At 42.4% G+C, this 18,033-nt stretch overlaps 1 protein-coding gene across 1 annotated transcript in view; it reads left to right on the top strand.

Annotated features, from left to right (window-relative positions):
* The window catches only part of GALNT12 (polypeptide N-acetylgalactosaminyltransferase 12), a gene marked incomplete at both ends in the record, with an annotated part of 45,648 nt that overhangs the window by 21,318 nt on the left and 6,297 nt on the right, over positions 1 to 18,033 (top strand). Inside the window, 3 exons of the mRNA XM_084279752.1 lie at positions 5,747 to 5,923; positions 8,371 to 8,502; positions 15,708 to 15,821. Coding sequence (XP_084135878.1) covers positions 5,747 to 5,923; positions 8,371 to 8,502; positions 15,708 to 15,821 — 423 coding nt within the window. The remainder of the gene's footprint in view (positions 1 to 5,746; positions 5,924 to 8,370; positions 8,503 to 15,707; positions 15,822 to 18,033) is intronic.

Here is an 18,033-nt window from a genome sequence, read left to right as displayed (position 1 = left end):
TTTTCCCTGAGAATAAACCCTAGTTTAATATTTCTTCCTCAGATCCTTTTATTTAAGGAGGTGGATGTAATGTAGTTAAGCGTTAAGAAGGTAATAGAGATGTTTATTTGAATCTCTTTTCCGTGTTCTCACACTTCATCATAGCTGTATTTTTCCTTCCAAATAGCCATTTTATAACAATTTTTAAGAACATGTCTTTGTTTTGAATGCCAGTACAAACTGTAAGTAGTGGTGTGATATTAGTGGATGAAGTTCACATACTGTGGCTTGAAGAGGATGGTTGAGAAGCAACATTTACAATTCTCTCATGTGATTCAGAGCTCTCACTGTGGTCAATGGGAGTGAGCAGGAGGCAGCTGGTGGCAGGACAAGCCAGCCCCGGCTCTCCTTTAAGGCTTTGTTCTGTTTTGGTTCAGGAAAAGTTTTGTATAAAGGTTATAAAAGGTGATGGGGAAAATCTTCAGGAACTGTGAAGCTGTATCCCACTGGAGGGTGGATGAGATAAATAGCTGGAACAAAAAGGATTTCTGGCAAAGGGAGAGAGAGGAGATGTGAGACAATCCAGACCGACAAGCAAAACACTCTTGTCCTTCTCAACTCTGCTCTTACCTGTGCTGCTGCTGATTCCTGCTGACCACTGACTGCCTGTGGTTCACCCTGTGTCATGCTTTGCTTGCTGAAGCATTGCAGTGGTGGTGTAAAAGGCACACTGCAGGGATGGTTTTAGCTTGCAGGAAGTTCACAGCTTGGTATCTTGGATTTCCCTTGGGTTATTTTTCTGCTCATCAGGTATGTTTTATGGTCATATTTGCATTTCCGTGTGTCACCTGGATTGGGGGACATTGAGGGTTGATGGCTTTTGTTTTGTTTTTTTACCAGGTGAGAGCAGATTTCAGGGATAAGTCATGTGTTAATGTTACAAAACCACTTCCTTGAGAAGGGAGGGCATCAGCAGACTGTCTCTCTTGATGTCTGCCCACTAACTAGAGAAGCATGGCATCTTCCTGGCTGCTGTTCTTGTCTTCTGCTGCCCGTAATGCAGAAATCCTCCTAAAGAGGGCACAAAAATTAGGAAAGAAAATGATTAGGGTGATAAGCACAGACCTAGAGTTGACATGGTTTTTGCCTGGAGGAGGATTTCTCAGTTCGGATCGCTGTTTGATCTGAATTCATGACCTTTCTCATGTAGGAAGAAGTTTCTGGCCCAACCCCTGGCCTACCTGTCTTGGTCAGTAAATTCATCAGGCCTCAGCCTGAAGCTCAAGCAGCTTGCCCACCTCTATCAGCTCTGTGAACTTCCAAAGTAGGAGCTTCCCACCTGTCCCTAGTTCTGGTGCAGCCCTTGTTGATGTGCCTCTTGCAGTGGATCCCCTCTCTCTGCTGGAAGGGATTTCTTTTCTGTGGGGTAACTGGTAATTGCTCAGTCATGGAGTCAGGAGCCATGAAATAGCTCTTGATGAAATTATTTTTTTTGGCTCCTTTTGAGAGGCCAGAAGTACCAATAGATTGGGTTCATTCTTGGGGGTCCAAAGAAATGATTGTGCTCAATATCAGTTGTAACCCAAGGCAGGTGAAGCTGGAAACTAGCCTGGTGGTAGATGCCATCCCCAGTTAATTCTGGCAAGGGAAAATTGCTTTTCTTGCTTACTAGAAGGAGCAATGATAAGGAGGGAGTCATGCATGTTTGGGTACAGGTGCTTGCTGACCTGAGGCTTGCTGTGTTTCTTACTTTCGTAGCTATGACACTATTGTAGCAGAATAAGCAGAGACAGGAGACAGTTTAGCAGCAAGCTACATCAGAGAGCATGACACCTGTCTCCCACAACCGTGGCATAGCAGTAGCAAGCAGGTTGGATACGTGCCCACAGGCCTGGGTGATATACCTCTGAGTGCCTGGGGTCTTCTCTTTTCTCATCTTTTTGTACTGTTTCCTTCTGTCCAGATCTGGAATTCTTGGCTTGCCGTGAATCATAGAATGTGTTAGGTTGGAAGGGACCTTAAAGATCATCCAGTTCCACTCCCCTGCAGTAAGCAGGGACACCTTTAACTAGATCAGGTTGCTCAGAGGTTCATCAAGCCTGACCTTGAATGTCTCCAGGGATGGGGCCTCCACCACCTCTCTGGGCAGCTTGGTCCCATGGGAACAGCTGGAATGGGTTCATGTGACTGAGGAGGTCCCTGCACCCACTCAGCTCCTGTCAAATTGTGCCTGAGCACTGTGCAGGGAGGAGGTGGTTCAGCCACCAGCCGGCAAACAAAATTGCAGCAGAGAGAGGGGCAGGAACAGTCTTTTCTGCAGCTTATTCAGGAGGTAGCATGCTTCTTAATTTTTTTATGTCTTCTGGAGAATCATAAAGTGTTAGAGTGGAGGTGTAGGAGCTTAAAGAGCTTTTCCCATGTAGAGTTCATTGACCCAGCAACTGGGTCAGTTGTCCAAAGAACCTGGCAAGGGTGGGCATCCCAAGGCAAGATCTGGACTTTGACTGCAGGTTTCCATAATGCCCACCATCTGAAAAGAGAAGGAAGAAATACTGATTGTCCACATGCATCAAGATGAAAGCGAAAGTAAAAATGAATGTTACTTTGGCTTTGTGCCCCAGGGAAAAAGTAGGTTTTTATAATGACCTCTGAGCTAGACAGGTCAAGTAGAGAAGCATGTTTTCCTGCACACAGGCATGCAAAATACAGATGAAATCTTACACGTTTCATTGTTAAAGGAGGTGCAGATAGTTCTAGGAGAGAATCTTTTCCAGTGTCACTTATTTATCGTTTAGTACTCAATGTTGGTTTCTCACCTTGCTTTTTCTCCTTTTCCTTGCTCTTCATTTGTACCTGATTTTATATAGAGGCCAAAACATGTTTTCTATTTAAAAAAAATAAACCTTTTGAGGAACTGCTTAGCTGAAATACATTTTTGGGTTTTTTTTGTAATAGGAAGATAAAATAAGTTATGAGCTGTTTTAATAAAGGAAGAATTTAATGAGCATTGCTTAGCAACCTAAAGGTATTTTTTAGAGAAATTAATAATTTTAGTTATTGAAAAATCAGTTGTTTTGGAATTTTCTTTTGGACAGAAATTGTCCAGGGATATGGTCAGTCTGTTTCACTCCATTTAAATTAGACTTTATCCTTTCTAACTGTGCATTTTTACTTCAGTAGTCTTGATGGCCCTTTCCTCATATCTTGTTTAAAAATAGACTGATCAAAACACTAAAAAATGTTTGTATGGAATGTAACAAATACGGAAATCGTTAACCTGTATTAAATGAAATGGCACTTAATATTTGCTGACAAACTTTGCATGATAAATTTCAACTTTAAAAAAGTAATCCCGGGTATAGAAGTAATGATGTAAGCAAGGTATTCTTTTGAAGCAAACTTCAAAAAGGGAGATCTTAAAGTGAAAGTGGATAGGTGGTTTCCTAGCAGCCTTCGAAATGCAGTAGTGTGAAAATATGCAAATTGTTAAGGTCAGTACAGAATTCTAGATTTCTTCCATATTTCTTTTAATCTTCTTTCTGTTCATGTGACAAATCATAGAATCATAGAGTGGTCTGGGTTGGAAGGGACGCCAAGGATCACAGAGTTCCAACCCCCCTGCCACAGGCAGGGCCACCAACCTCCAGGCCTGAATCTCCACAAGGTTGCCCAGGGCCCCATCCAACCTGGCCTTGAACACCTCCAGGGACGGGGCATCCACCACCTCTCTGGGCAGCCTGTTCCAGCACCTCACCACTCTTTCTGTAAAAAACTTGCCCCTAATATCTAATCTAAACCTTCCCTCCTTTAGCTTTAGTCCATTCCCCCTTGTCCTGCCATTATCTGCTCTTTTAAAAGTTGAATCCCCTCCTGCTTATAAGCTCCCTTCAGGTACTGAAGGAAGCAAATGCGCTGCTTCCCCAAAAAGCAACAAAAAGAAGCCTCTCACAAAAGCAAGAAATTAAAAAAAAAATTAAATCCAGAAAGTAAAGATTATCCAATGTTCCCTATAGTTGAATAATGAATTACCTATACTTTTAAGGAAACCATTTGCTTTAAGAATGAACATATGTATTAGAGTGCTTACACAGGGTTTTTTTTTATTAGGCATGGTATTTTGCCATATGTGAAGGTCTGATGTCATTATCCAAAGCCAAATCAACAGAGACAACAGTCGTTGGTTTATAAATTAAGAAATTGGAGAGAAATCATGAGTAACTTGGAAAAAATGGTCTGAAGATAACATCCATCTTGTGTATGCTTAAATCCTTCTTCTGTAGTGACTTTCTCCCTAGGACTTGGAGGGATCTAGAGAGATGGGAAAAGTCCCCTCACTGATCTGTTGTCACGGTTGTTATTTGCTGCCTTGTAGTGTTGACTCCTGCTGTGTTAATCTGATTAACGTGCAAGTAAAATACATGTGCTGGACAAGATGGTTGTCAGGAAGCAAACCTCTCGACCCCTTAAACATCTCAGCTGATTTCCCTTGTCCTCCAGTTAGAAAGGAAAGATGAGCTGCCACCTATGCCTGGTTGAACACACAAGGAGAATGAGCTCACTGCAGTGCCAGTTCTCAGAAGACTTTTGCAGAAAGCCCATCAAAGCCATAGCTGATAGCCTCAAATTTATTCTAGTGTAGTAACATGTCCTTCTCCCATCTGAATGATTTTCAGAAGCCTTGTTTGAGGCACCCTTCAGAGATAGGGTGTCTGCCACATCATGGCCACGCACAGTATTAAACAGGAAATACTTAGCTGTGCTTTCCTTTCATTGTATCGAAATGGTGATCAGCAGGGATGGTGGGAAAGCAGCTGTGTGGATGAGCAGCCAAAAGTCCATGGATGTCAAAGGAGAAAAGTATAATTCCAAAAACTTGCACAGGGTGCTGAGGCTGCTGTATCCACTTGGTGCTCATTTATGGGAACCAGGGTTGTGTGGTTCCTGACCTGGGGAGCCAGAGGCAGGAGGATGAGGGCAGAGTTCTGCCCATTCTGCATTGAGATGCCACTGCTTCCCATGACAGCAAGTAGGAATATTGCACTAGGTAGGGGAGGTTGTTTGGACTTCCATGAAATAGTTACAGAATTGCTATGCTTTTTCTTTTCATGCATTGGGTTTGGGGTTCCTTTCCCAGTTTTCCATTGGAAACGGTTAGTTATGTTTTTATGATCAGGGACCCACATATCTCTTCTGAAATGGTAAGTATAGGAATGGGAACACAAAACATCATTCTCCAATGACATGACAAACTTACCTGTTTGGTCAGGTCAGCTTTTCAGTAGAATATAGGCAAAGTTTTATAGCAAGAAATTGGTTATTGGTCTTTTTTTTTTCCTTTTTTTCCTAAGACAGCTGTTTGTGTGGTTAATGTGGACAAGAAACATGCCTTTCTCCTGCCCCTCCCCCCTCCTGATAATGCCTGTATGACATGAATGGTAGACCACAGCCAGATGTACAGAAATATTGTGGACCATTTTTTATCATGCCTTTGGAGGAAGTGAAGCTAAGGAAGGGGTAATTCCACACCAGATGAAGCCAGAGATGGGAATATCTCTTTATTACTTCCAGTGATTTTCCTCTGAGTTGAAAAGGATGTTGTTAGATCCAGCTTACTCATCAAATGAGACACAAAATTACTGTATGTGTTGCTTATAGTGTGCTGTGATATTCTTGAGAAGGTACTATCCTTACAAAGGCTTGTTGTTCCTGTATCTTTCTATTTGCAAAGAGTCAAACTTACGATGCACAATGTCGATTCTTTGCTCAGATATGGCAGTGTGGAGGAAGCCTGGAGATCCACCCATGCTCCCATGTTGGTCACGTTTTCCCCAAACAAGCTCCCTACTCACGGGCCAAAGCTTTGGCAAACAGCGTGCGTGCAGCTGAAGTGTGGATGGATGGGTATAAAGAACTCTATTACCACCGAAACCCGCACGCTCGACTGGTGAGTTCAAGGTGGTCATTCTGGGAATTTCAATTGAATTTGCTTTCAATGAAATAGCTATTAATTTCTCTCATATGTAGCATGAAGTGGTTTTTATATCTGTTTCTTATTTCTCACAGATTAAGTGTATAGGTGGTTAATTTTTAATTCCTTGGGAAAAATGAAAAATTTGGTAAGATTAGAAGAAAGCCAAATCTGTGTCAGTACTACATGAATGAGTGAAAGAATGAAGTTAGGCAAGGTGACCCAAGTAAGGAGGAGCTGTTTAGCCTGAAATGTGTGCTTCTGTAAAATAGTTGATGCAGGAGTCTAGTGATAAAGAATTGCAGAAGAGACACCCAATAACAAATGCTAATCAACAATCTTCCATGGACAGTTGAGCTTTTAAGTGAAGGGAATCTTTAGCAAAATCACCTGTAAATTGTAAAATTTTGGATCAGTGTAAGACAAAATGGATCTTTGTTTGATTTACTGCTGTGTAACGTTTGATTTAAAAAAAAATCAATATTGCAAAGGTTAAATTAATTAAAATAAGTCCTGGGAACTCAGGTGGAAATGTTCCTAATAAACTGTTTGAAGTATTAGTTCTGGGTTTTGTTTTGGTTTAGGTTTTTGGTTGGTTTTTTTGTTGCTGCTGCTGTTTTTTATATTTAAACTTATTGTTTTCACTCTCCACGAGGAAGAAATATGTGGGATCATTTGTTTGCAAAATTTTTCAGGAGATAAATACTGTGAAAATTGAGTAGGTCAGAACAGTAAAGCAATTTCGTAGCTTGGATACATTTATCATGGGGGGCCTGTAGGCTGGAAGACAATAACACTGAAATATCCTCACGATGTCTAGAAATGACTTATATGAACCTCTGGCACAAAGGCCAAAATTCAGGCCTAAAAGAAATCACTCTGTGCTGTTGCTTGATCTCTCCAGGCACTTCTCTCTGCATGGTAAGTTTGGGAATGCTGGCTTTCTGTTTTCGTGCATGGGGAGAACTGCTCCGTTGTGGGCTGCTGGCACCTTTACCTGCACTGCACCAGGGTTTAGGGACCAGATCAGGGGTGGGGATGGAGAGCTTGCCACATGTTTGGGTGGCCTACCCCAACAGACATGCTGGGGGAAAAATGCTCTTGAAACCATTATGCTTGTAAAGGACACTGGAGGACGCTGGGGAAGCTGAATTTGGTTAGCTTCCATCTCGTGTTCCTTTGGATTAAACGGGCTAATTAGATTATTATAGTCCATGCATTTGTAATAATTGTTTTATTTTAACATCATGAAAGCCATTTAGGTTTTATTATTAGAGTCTGACTTTGAGAGCAGTGCGGGTTTTGTGTATCCGAAGACGGGAGCTCAGAAGGCAGCGCCAGGCTGATTCTGCTTGTTGTGTGCAAAGAGAAAACAGCAATAAAAGCTGACAGTTCTTCTTACAAAGTTCTGGGCAGCTGATGCCTGCGATGACAGAACTTTAACTTTACAGGGTGTTTGTGTGTTAGCACTGCAAGTTTTGCACACTGGCTTATTGTAGCACAGCGGAGATGTAAGCTGAGACTCGTGTGGGTTTCTGCATGTGTCAGAGCTGCTGCCGATGCGCTCTGGTTTCCGTAATGCTCTGCGCTCCCCTTGTCGCAGCGGTTGAGTTCAGACCTTTTCACTTCATCTAACCCAAATACTCAGTTCTGTAGCATAATGGAAAAATGATTGATGCCACGGCTGCGGAATCTGGTTCCGTGAAGTTTTGCTTCAAGATTAATGTTCAGACCTCAGAGCTAATATGTCATGCTGTTTGTTTATTCAAGCAGGCACCTCTGCCTCTGTTTTACATCTGCATGGTGCTTCCAGTGGTATTGCCACAGCTTTGAGAAATGCAAATAATATATTTGCAGTTTGATGAAAGAGTCTGTCAAGTGACCTGTAAAATTCGGGGGGCTGCAAATGGTATCTCGTGCCTGACTGTCTGAACTCCCTAGGCAACATAGAGGTAGATTTTTGAGGATGGATGTGAAAAGATGTGAACTCTGTTCCAATCTAAGGGGGGAGGAAAGTCTGCAAGGAAAGCTTTTCTCTGGAGTTTTAAGATTTCCTACTCCCCACCCACCAAAGCAATGAAGTTCAAAGGAAGCATTAGCAGCTTTTACAAATTTCATCAGTTCAGTGTAAAACTGTCTGTACAGGTAAATTGTAAACGGATGGTGGAATAACCTAAAATTCTCAAGATTCATTCACTGCTTTTGAGTTTCTCAATTATACAGCTAAAAGAAGTTTCATTTTCCAATATGCATTCTCAGCAATTGGTATCCAAGGACATTCTTACTTCCAGGTTTGGGGAGTTTGCTCAGAATATCTTCAAGTTTTAGGTGCACCATTCCAATTCTTTTTTTGTCAACATTTAACAAATATAAGGATAATGAAATCAAATCCAGCACCTTTTCCTTCCCCTTTTTTCTTTCAGGAACCATATGGAGATGTGACAGAAAGGAGACTCCTTCGAGAAAAGCTGAAATGTAAGGACTTCAAATGGTTCTTGGAGAATGTATACCCGGAGCTTCATGTACCTGAGGACAGACCGGGCTTCTTTGGAATGGTACGTGGCTGCTGAGAAGGGACCTCCTCACGGTTCTCTGGGTTCTTCTACTAACTCAGTGTGAAGGTATTTTTTTATGCTGAAAACAGTTTGGGATTTTGATAGGATTCAGTTAGTGTTGTTAGGCTTTAAAATGTGGTTTCTCTCAGAATCTTTATACTGGGGGATGCTGTTTATAAAGGAGTTTTGTGAGAGGGTAGGAAAACAGGTAATGTTGCCATGAATTGTATCTTCCAAGTGACTCCTTGGGAGTGTTAAAGGCAGCAAAGGATGACCTCTCCATTTGTTGAAATGTTGCATAACAAAATAAGAGAGCACCAAAGTGTTCTGGGGTTTAGTGGTCAACTTGAAAATGGGAAGAGTGTGCTTTGAGACATGTGTTTACACGCTTCATTTGATGAATGCTACAATGCCCTGATGACAGAAAAGAGCTGGTGCTGTCTGCTCCCACATCATACAGTGTTCTGTGTGTCAAAAGCAACATGTTCATGTTTAATCTGGAGGTCACTTCAGCACAGCTTCACAAAGCAGTTTTCACTGGTTCAGTATCAGAATATTACTCTTTTAAGAGCTGACAGGAGTTCTATGCTGTTTGCAGCTTACAAATAAATATAAACTATAGCTCCATGTATATCACATTACCATAATCTCATTTGGAAGGGATGAAGGCAGAGATGATGCAGCAAATACCTGCTGGTTTTTCAGAGGAAGCAGGTATCTGCTGCGTGTCTTATTAGGAAAACAAGACTGCACCTTTCTGCCAGGCAAAGCTGTATTAAAATACCCTCCCTGATTACAAATGCCACATTGACTTAGAAGTACTTCAGCTGGTAACTCGATCACTCTGCGGATCTAGCTAGGCTGCATTCCCACACTGCTGCATCGCATCCAGCCCCTATCACATGGTCTTGCTGCTGTCTGTTACTCTGTCTCTGCTGAATCTCCTTCAGTGGAGAGAAAAACCTGATCACTGTGGGCCTGCAAAGCATAGGGGAATCAAGTCTCCCTGCAGCCTTCCCTAATAGCTTTGTTACCTGTTAATGAGAAAGGTTCTAATGTGGAAATGCTGCAGTCTCCTTAGGGAGCTGTATTTCCATGGGGAGCTCTAGGAGCTTCTGTAGGAAGCACAGCAGTTGGCAGCAAAGCCCTTGGGAGCCTCTTGAGAGAGTAGCCACCCTCCTCCATTTGTCTTGGAGCCTCTAAGTATCTCTGTGTGAATACTGGCATGAAAGGCAGTACCACTACTGTCTGGTACCTTTAACAGGCCCAGGTGCAATGTTGGTTTGTTTTTTCGTTGATTTGTGCTGGATGTGTAACTGGCAAGATCAAAGACAGTTGAAGTAATAAGAAATTATAAGACTTTCCTTCTAGGAGCATTTTGGTAACCGTGTCCTCCCCTTCACCTCCATCCTCCACCCTCCAAAAGAAAGCCTAGACTGGTGGCGGTGATTCTGCCTCAGCCTCCTGGGGAGGGGAGGGGATGTGCACGGTTTCTTTCATGATTTAACTGCACGTGTCATCCTCAAGAAAGGTGTTGACAACACCTAGAAATAATAACTCTTGTTCAGAGCCGCTCGAGGTAGCTGCAGTGTAATTTAGGGGAGCTCTATATATTTCTCTTAAAAACAATTCTTACATGCTGTCATCTAGTTGTGAGCCTAATAAGAATACACCATTTCTGTATTTCTGGCAGGAAGAATTTAAGATGTGATTAAAGTGCGATTATACTCTGAGAAAGTGACAGTGCAAAAATGACACCTACTGATTCCACTGATTTGTGGATATTGAGTCCCATCTGCTAACTTCAATGAATCATTGATCCTGTTCTTCCCTCCTGCCTCAGCCCTGTAGTGCTTTTCCAGTTCACAAGCCCACTGTGTTTAACTCTTGGCTTCGTTAATGGCTCAGCTTACTGTGAGGTTATTTAATTCTTCAAAAAGATCACAAGGGGATATGGGGTTTCCTCTCTCCCTTGAAAGTCTTTTTTTTTTTTTTTTTACATTGAAGTTCAAAAATCTTTCTTAGGTAGCCCGTAGGTCGACCATATGTTATTGAAAATAAATGCTGAATTGCTGAGCAGCACTCAGTCCTGTGCACTGACAGTGAGACACTTGTGCTCATTTTTTCCTGATACATGGATAGATTATTTTTTTTACTGTCTCTACTAAAAGGTTAGCTGCCCAAAACTTTATTTAAACATAACTTTTATCTAAACATACAGAATTCTGAATATTTTTGCCTTGAGCTCTGTTTGCATTCTTACAAGCTGCTTGGGGCTTAGAAATGAAGGAAATACATCTCCTTGCTAGTAAAATTAGTACGCTTTGTACCAAATCATATAGCATCAATAAATCTGGAATGCCACAGTGCTGACTTCACTCAGCACTCTGAACAAAATCTTACTTTGAGAAGGTGTGCTATCAATATTATGAGTGTTCTCATTCATAATTTCTTTTTCTTTTTAACTTAAATCAGATTTTTCCATAAAAGTCCCAATGCTGGAACAGTGGAATGAGGTTCAAAATGTAAAATTTCAAGCATTAAGGCTACAGAGGCCATAATGAGATGAAATTTTGAAAAATATTTAAATTGCGGTAAGAGTTTGCAGCGTTAGATAGAAAGATAATGAACAACTTAATAAATTGCCACAAATGCTTCAAGGGTTATTCCTCTTTTTTTTGCATAGCGTCTTTGTAGAAGCACATTGTAAGTCCCTATTCACTGTTTTAATGCAAGGTCAAATAAAAATTTGGAGAGGTTAATCAGACTTCCCATCTGAGCCCCAGTATTGCTCTGTGCCATCACGTGTTAAAGCCAGGTGAGCTAGAAGCTCCTAGAGCTCTGAATGAGACTGCATTAAATTTCTTCTCCGGGCACCTCAGCTGCCAGGGTAATGGCACAAGGCATGGCCTATTTTATAGGTCTTTCTATATATAGGTGTAAGGAAGAAGTTTTTTATGATGAGGATGGTAAGGCACTGGAACAGGTGCTCAAGGTCAGGTTGGATAGGGCTTTGGGCAACCTGATCTAATGACAGATGTCCCTACCCATGGCAGGGGGGTTGGACTAGATGATATTCAGAGGTCCCTTCCAGCCCAAACCTGTTGGTAGTTGTGTGATTCTGTCTCTGTCCTTCCTTGGCTCAGGCAACTGCCACTTTTAACCCATGCGGTGCCTTAAGCAGCTGCATTAGCAGCGTGTATGTCTGGTCCTTGGGCTCTGTGCAGCTTTGGAACTTTGTGTGGGACATGAGCAAAACATTTGGACTTTGTCTTTTTTTTTTTTTTTTTTTGTGGGAGTGAAGCTGGTCTGCACATAGTAGGTTCAAATAATAAGAAATCAGGGTTGCTGGAAACGTTGATGATCCCTTTTGGGCACTTGTGTAGAGCACTGATGCCTCTCTTTTTCAGGTGTACCGTCTAATTTGTACATCACTATGCACTTGTCAGTGTGTTGTTCTTGTGCTTCAGTAGATGGGAAGTCTTAAAAAGGCCTAACCCCCAGGTCTGCACGCAGTGCGGATGGCCCACACGGATAGCCCAGGCCCATCTCAGCTGCCCCTGGGCATCGGTGGTGTGGGCATGGATAGAGAGCTGTCTTGTATTGAGTTTTAGTGTTGTGACGTTGCTGCATTGTGCAGCTGGGTGAAGAGAGGGGAACTGGGCAGCGCTACAATCTTTTTGTGCTGGTGGCCGTGGAAATGCAGGGCTGCAGCGCAAGGACAGTCAGGGTTCCTCTCCTCAAGAAGGTGCACTAAGTACAGCTGGCATTCAGGGAGCACATCTGAGGGTAAAGATCATGGTCTGTCACCGAATTTGGCTCTGAACTTGGCATCCAGATCCCTTTCAAAAGGCGGTGGTGACACAAAAAACAGGATTTTATTTCTCCTTTTGTGTAAGTTTGATCACTTGGCGGTGAGACCAGATTATGTTATACAAGATGATTTTCGTTGTTCTTCTCAGTTCCTAGCTGATCTTTCTTCAAGCTGAATGTGAAGCAGCTAAGTTGATAGATGTCTATTGTGGCTGTTTAGATGATGGCTTTTTGCACCACCTGTCCTTCAAGGCACCTGTGGCTGACTGAATCATTTGGGAGATCAAAAACTTGAATTTTTCTATTGGTGGCTTCCTTCCACATCTTCCTTGAAGACCGTCTTGTCTTCAGTGAATTCCCAAATGCTTAGAAATTATTATTTTTTTAAATTTAGGCCAGCTATAACCTTAAAAAAAAAAAAAGGAAGAAAGATTAAGTCTTAAAAACTATGAAGAATACACTCAGATCATTCCCCATGACTGCTTGGATTACCTCTGAGGTAAAAGGCTATCCCTAGTCAGTACCAGGAAGCTGTTGGCTTGCTACAGATTCACGTCTTAGTGCGTCCCACAGTGTCAGCTGCTCATACCACTTAATGTATCAGCACTGTGGTGGAATGAAGGGGATTCTTATCTATGTTGTGGATGAGGAGAAAGGTTGGCCGTGCTCCAGTGGCTTTCTTAAATAATGTAACAAAGTTTTAATGTCATAAATCTTTTGGTGATCCTTTGCTTAAAGTTACATGAAATGGATTTTATCTTAAAAAACCAAACAAAAACCCCAAAGAATTCCTTACCAGCTGTATTGTGTTGTTATATGTGAGTGTCCAGATGTTAGGAAACATCAGATTTAAATTTCTCCAAGAATTAGTTGCTGATTAGTACTGGTCCCAGCCTCCATGCAGGACGGTAACTAAATGGCAGAGTAGAGTACACCTGCTGTGCTGCAATAGGAGGCAAGAGTTGCAGAAAGATGCAGCCAGTGGTCCTGCATGGGCAGAACTTTTTAGAACTGAATTATGTGCTTTAATGGCAAGGTGATCAACATTTTTCTTGCTTCTGTTTCTCTAATGCAGCATTCTGCACAAGAATTAAGGTAAGTCACAGAGAAAATTTTGTTCTTATTGCATGACTTGTTTGTGGTAGATAAGGGGAACAAAGATAGCTTCAGAAATGAATGGATGATTACTGTTTTGATAGAGCTGTTGTATGTAAAAGGAACTGAAACTGTGTGTTCTCATTTGACAAGAGAAAAATATTACTTTTGCAAATTCTCTCATAGTTTTTTTTGCCTTGGAACAGAGGGTGGATTTGATTATTTCTGTTTTCATAAATGGTCCTGTGATCACATTTTCAAATTTGACAATTTTCATGTATGTCATTTCAGATCAGGTCCTTTAACAGCTTAGTATGCACTATTCCCGCAGATTAAGTCTTGAGTATCTATTAGGCTTCCTGATGTAGGTGTTGAGTTGACTAGAAGGGCACCATGGAAAAGTGCTTTGCTACATTTTATCATCCCTTGGAGCCAATAGGCAGTCAGGCAAAGTCATGTGTTGATAATCATGCTAATGAAAGAGCCTCTGATCCCTAGCACAGCTGCTGACAGCAACCAAAATCGATTTATGTTTTTATAGATACACTGTTTTTGAGTGGTTGTGACTTTTAAGTTGATGTTCTGATGCAGAATGTAGAAACACAAGAAGCTTGTTGCTTGGTTTGTGTAGTTCCATGGTAGTGTTAAAAATCATCTGTAAAAGACACTTCTCTTGGTTTTGTAACTGTGTTATTCTTGCCTGGTATTATGAGGGTAAACAAAATGTGGTCTCCTGACAGTGCAGTGGCCCAGTGTGTTCCCATCAAACCAAGCAACGTTTTATGTAGAAAGGATGCCCAGGGTTTTGGGTCAGGTTTTTTTGTTTGTGGTAAACTTGCATGGTAAAACTAAGGATGAATTTTGTCATACACTATTTTTGGATATTAGTTTATCCTCCACTGAAAAATTACGGCAGGTGCATAGCAGAATTGTGTTCAGAGAGGAATTAATAGGCAAAGCCTGTAAGGGTAGGGCTTCACTCCTACATCTCTACATTTGGCTCCAGCAGGAGACCCTTGCAGCCCCAGCAGCCCTGCAAGGGGCACCAAGCTGTGGTGGCTTGGTGGTCGTCCCCAGCCCCTTAATATAATCGCTGTTGCCTTGGGCCAGCAGCCCAGGCTTGCAGAGCCCTGAGAGCTTGGCTGTCTTTCAGTGGGAGTGGGCACAAGCCAGTGGAATGAAACTGCTGGGCAGCAGTGAAAGCAGAAGTTGGGAAAGCAAGAATACATGTAGAACACAAGTATTTAATTTTCTGACTTGTGTGGCTTGCTCTGTGGTGGCTTTGGGTCCTGTGGGATTTGTCTTGTTGGGTTGGGTTCAGCCTTCTGCAGTCCTCCCGTGTCCGTTCATCCTCCACGTGAGGAACTGAGGATGCAATTATCACGGCTGGGGAAGAGCGGTGAAATTACACCTTGCTGAAGGAACTCTTCTGAGGTTTGCTCTGCCGGTTCTTTTTGTCTGAGATATAATTACACTGGGTAACGGGGGCATTCAGCTTGAACATATGTTTACAAAACCTGTTTTGCTCTGTGCAATTTTAAATTTGGTTAAGTGGCTAACACTAGGAGCCAGTAATTGTTATGGCATTGTTTAATTTAGTTACTTTTGCCTCCTGGATACTTAAAATGCAAATCTGTGTTAATTAGCCTGTTTGGGTTTTTTTTTTTAAATAATGCAATTTAAGATTTTAAAATTTAATCTAAAAGTTATGCTACTATTCTGGCAGAGATCAACAATACTAGTAAGGATTTAAATCATACCTAGTGTTTCTTTCCAAGGATAAATCTTCTCCAATTTCATGATTTCCAGTCTTAAAATCTGACTGCATGCTCAACCTCAAGAGAGTACTGGAGTCCTTTAGAGAACAAATTCTTCTAACATCTCCCATTTGACAAACTGAGAAAAGGATGTAGTCCTTTTTTCTTAAGACAATTGAGCAAGTGGATCCTGAGGGGAAAAAAGGACAGCGGACTCTCTTGTTCTGTATGAGTTGCTGATGTGTTGGGTTTCAACACGGCTTTTCATAGTTTCTACTTACTTCACTTGCAAATATACTGGAACATGGTGTCGTTCCTAGGGGAAGCCATTGTGTCTGGCTGCTTCGGTGCCCAGAGTCAGGACGGTCCCAACAGTCTTGTTTCTCTGTAGCCTGAGAGAGATGTTGCCATTGAATCCATTTAATCAATTCCAATTAATTTGAATCAACTCTGGGATATAAACCTTATAGCCCAGCAGGATGGGTGTAATATCTTCCTCGCTTCAGATAATACTCAATGATATTCTTTTGTTTTGATTAGCTGAAGAATAAAGGAATGGCAAACTTCTGTTTTGATTATAACCCTCCAAATGACCATCAAGTCACTGGCCAGAGGATCACACTGTACCCCTGTCATGGGATGGGACAAAACCAGGTAAGGTTCATGTTTCATTTTCATTTTGACTAATTCTGTGGTTGCAATGTGAAAGGTCCAGTAAAAAGCATTGCAGTAGGCCTTGGAGAATAGGTTACCACAGTGAGATGATCTTAAATCTAATTTGGATTTTTGCACTGGAGGCTTTTAATTTTGTCTTTTGAGGTCAGCTGTAGGGTAAAAGGTGAAAGCAAGAGACAGCTATAATTTGTAGGGAAATGGTTCTTCTGAGATGACATTCTAAAAGTTGTCTTTACTTCAACTAGCATTAAAAGATTAAGGGAATTTACTGCAGAGGTATCGCATCACCGGATATTAATGCTGTTGCGTCTCTGCTGATGGTGCAATGCACCGGCGTAGCCGCCACAGCAGGCACCAGGCTGAGAGCAGCCGTGCTGCGGGAGCTGTGCAATTCCTGCTCCCTCTGCTGGCATCCAGGGAGGAAGGAGAGGGGGAGAAACTCCCTGGCTGCAATATGAACCGAGGGAAGAAAACGTGAGATGACACAGGAGAGTTGTGGAGCCTGAGGAGGGGAGACCAAACACGGGAAAGGGGTGAAACAATATTAGTGAAATGGGTACAAGGCATGGGAGGGCTGGCAGGAGCCAGGGAAAGGGGGGTGAGATGAGAGAGGGCAGAAGTTTGGGACAGAGGTGGGGCAGTGGGTGAGGAGCAGGGCATGTGTGGCAGAGGAAGGAGTAGCTGGGAGCTACAGAGGAGGAGTGTGAAACAAGCAGATCACTGGAGACCTCTTCTGTGGCGGGGGCACTGAACGTGGGAGCAGAGATGCAGTTGGCAAATGGGGGCATGAGCAGGGGTAACGGGTAGTAGTTCCAAGAGAAAAAGTAGGCAGGAGGAAGAGCTGCAAGTAGGGGAACAGAGGCAGGCTGAAATAAGTCGAGACATAGAAGTACAAGTGAGATGGGAAATGGAAGTCAGGGTTGCTGAACTTCCACCTTCTTTTTCTGGCTCACAAATAGCTATGATACCTACTGTCAGGACATGTCTCTCCATTTCTTTCCTGTCCCACCACCCTTTTGACAGTTGCTCTTAAATGATAACAAGCTGTTTCTGGTGGTGTGAATTCCTTAGCTCGACTGGCAGGTAACAGTGACAGGACCGAAACAGTCACATCCACCCTGCCACCTGATGGGACTGATTGTGACAAGGCTGGTGATCCTCTAGCTGTATTGACACTAAGGAGAGCAAGGCACTTTGTGGTAACCACAGACTTTCACAGATGTTTCCTGACAACAGGCAGCCCTTAACTTCTATTTTGTCCTTGAAAGAGAATTTGCCATCCTTACTCCAAGCTCTTCTGCCTGCTCTCCGATCTGCTCTCATCACTCTACTTGTTACATATGTACAGCTTTAGCAGCAAAAGCCTCCTTATAAAGCTTACAAAGCTTCACTCTAGTCTCCTGCCCTGCATCACATGTCACAAAACCCTCCAGTTACTCCCCTGTGTGCTATTTAATACTTTCTTTTCCATGTTGACTGGCTTCTTGTCTTTCTCTACCACCCTTGTTCTGTCTCTCCCCTGACTTACTTCTCCCACCAGTTACTACCCACATTGGGTCATGTTTTGCTCCTTTTCAGGTGCCTTTCTTTCCTGGTGGGCTCAAATTTTTAAGTCTCCAGTCTTCCAATCCCTTCCTCCAGTTAGAGAGCTTGTTCCACCATTCATCTCTTTCTTCCTCAGACAGCACTCCCTGCTACATACTTACACTGTCTCATTGCATAAAGGAATGACATTTACTCTCCAAAGTACAGCTCAGTAAAGTTATTCTCCAAAAATACCTTGATAGGATTTAACATTAATGAAGGTTAACTTGGTTATGTGTGTCTTACACTCCAGCACCCCTATCATCTGGCATGATATGCTAGTGGCAGGTGGCTGTTTATCTAGGGGACAACTACAAAAACTCTTTTCACTGGAAGCAATTCTCCACCTAAAGTGACCTCTGAATATCTGTGTGTGCTGTGCTGAGAGGAGAGAGCTCTGTGCTCACGCTTATTTATGAAGTCCAGCACCTATGCCCATTTTAGATCTCAGTAAGTAAAACCACCCTCAGAAAACGGAGATCCCTGGTAATTGGTTGTTATTTTCCCTTGAATCCATGGCCTAAGTGAGAGGGTTCCCTTCAGTCACTTTGAATTGCTTTTGTGTAAGCAGTAAGAAAGCTGACAGTGGGTTGTTTAAAATTAGCAT

This window comes from Gallinula chloropus (assembly GCF_964237585.1).
Source record: "Gallinula chloropus genome assembly, chromosome: 2".
Classification (NCBI taxonomy): domain Eukaryota; kingdom Metazoa; phylum Chordata; class Aves; order Gruiformes; family Rallidae; genus Gallinula; species Gallinula chloropus.
Note: the sequence above shows the minus strand (reverse complement) of the source record. Positions and strands in the feature narration are given on the sequence as shown.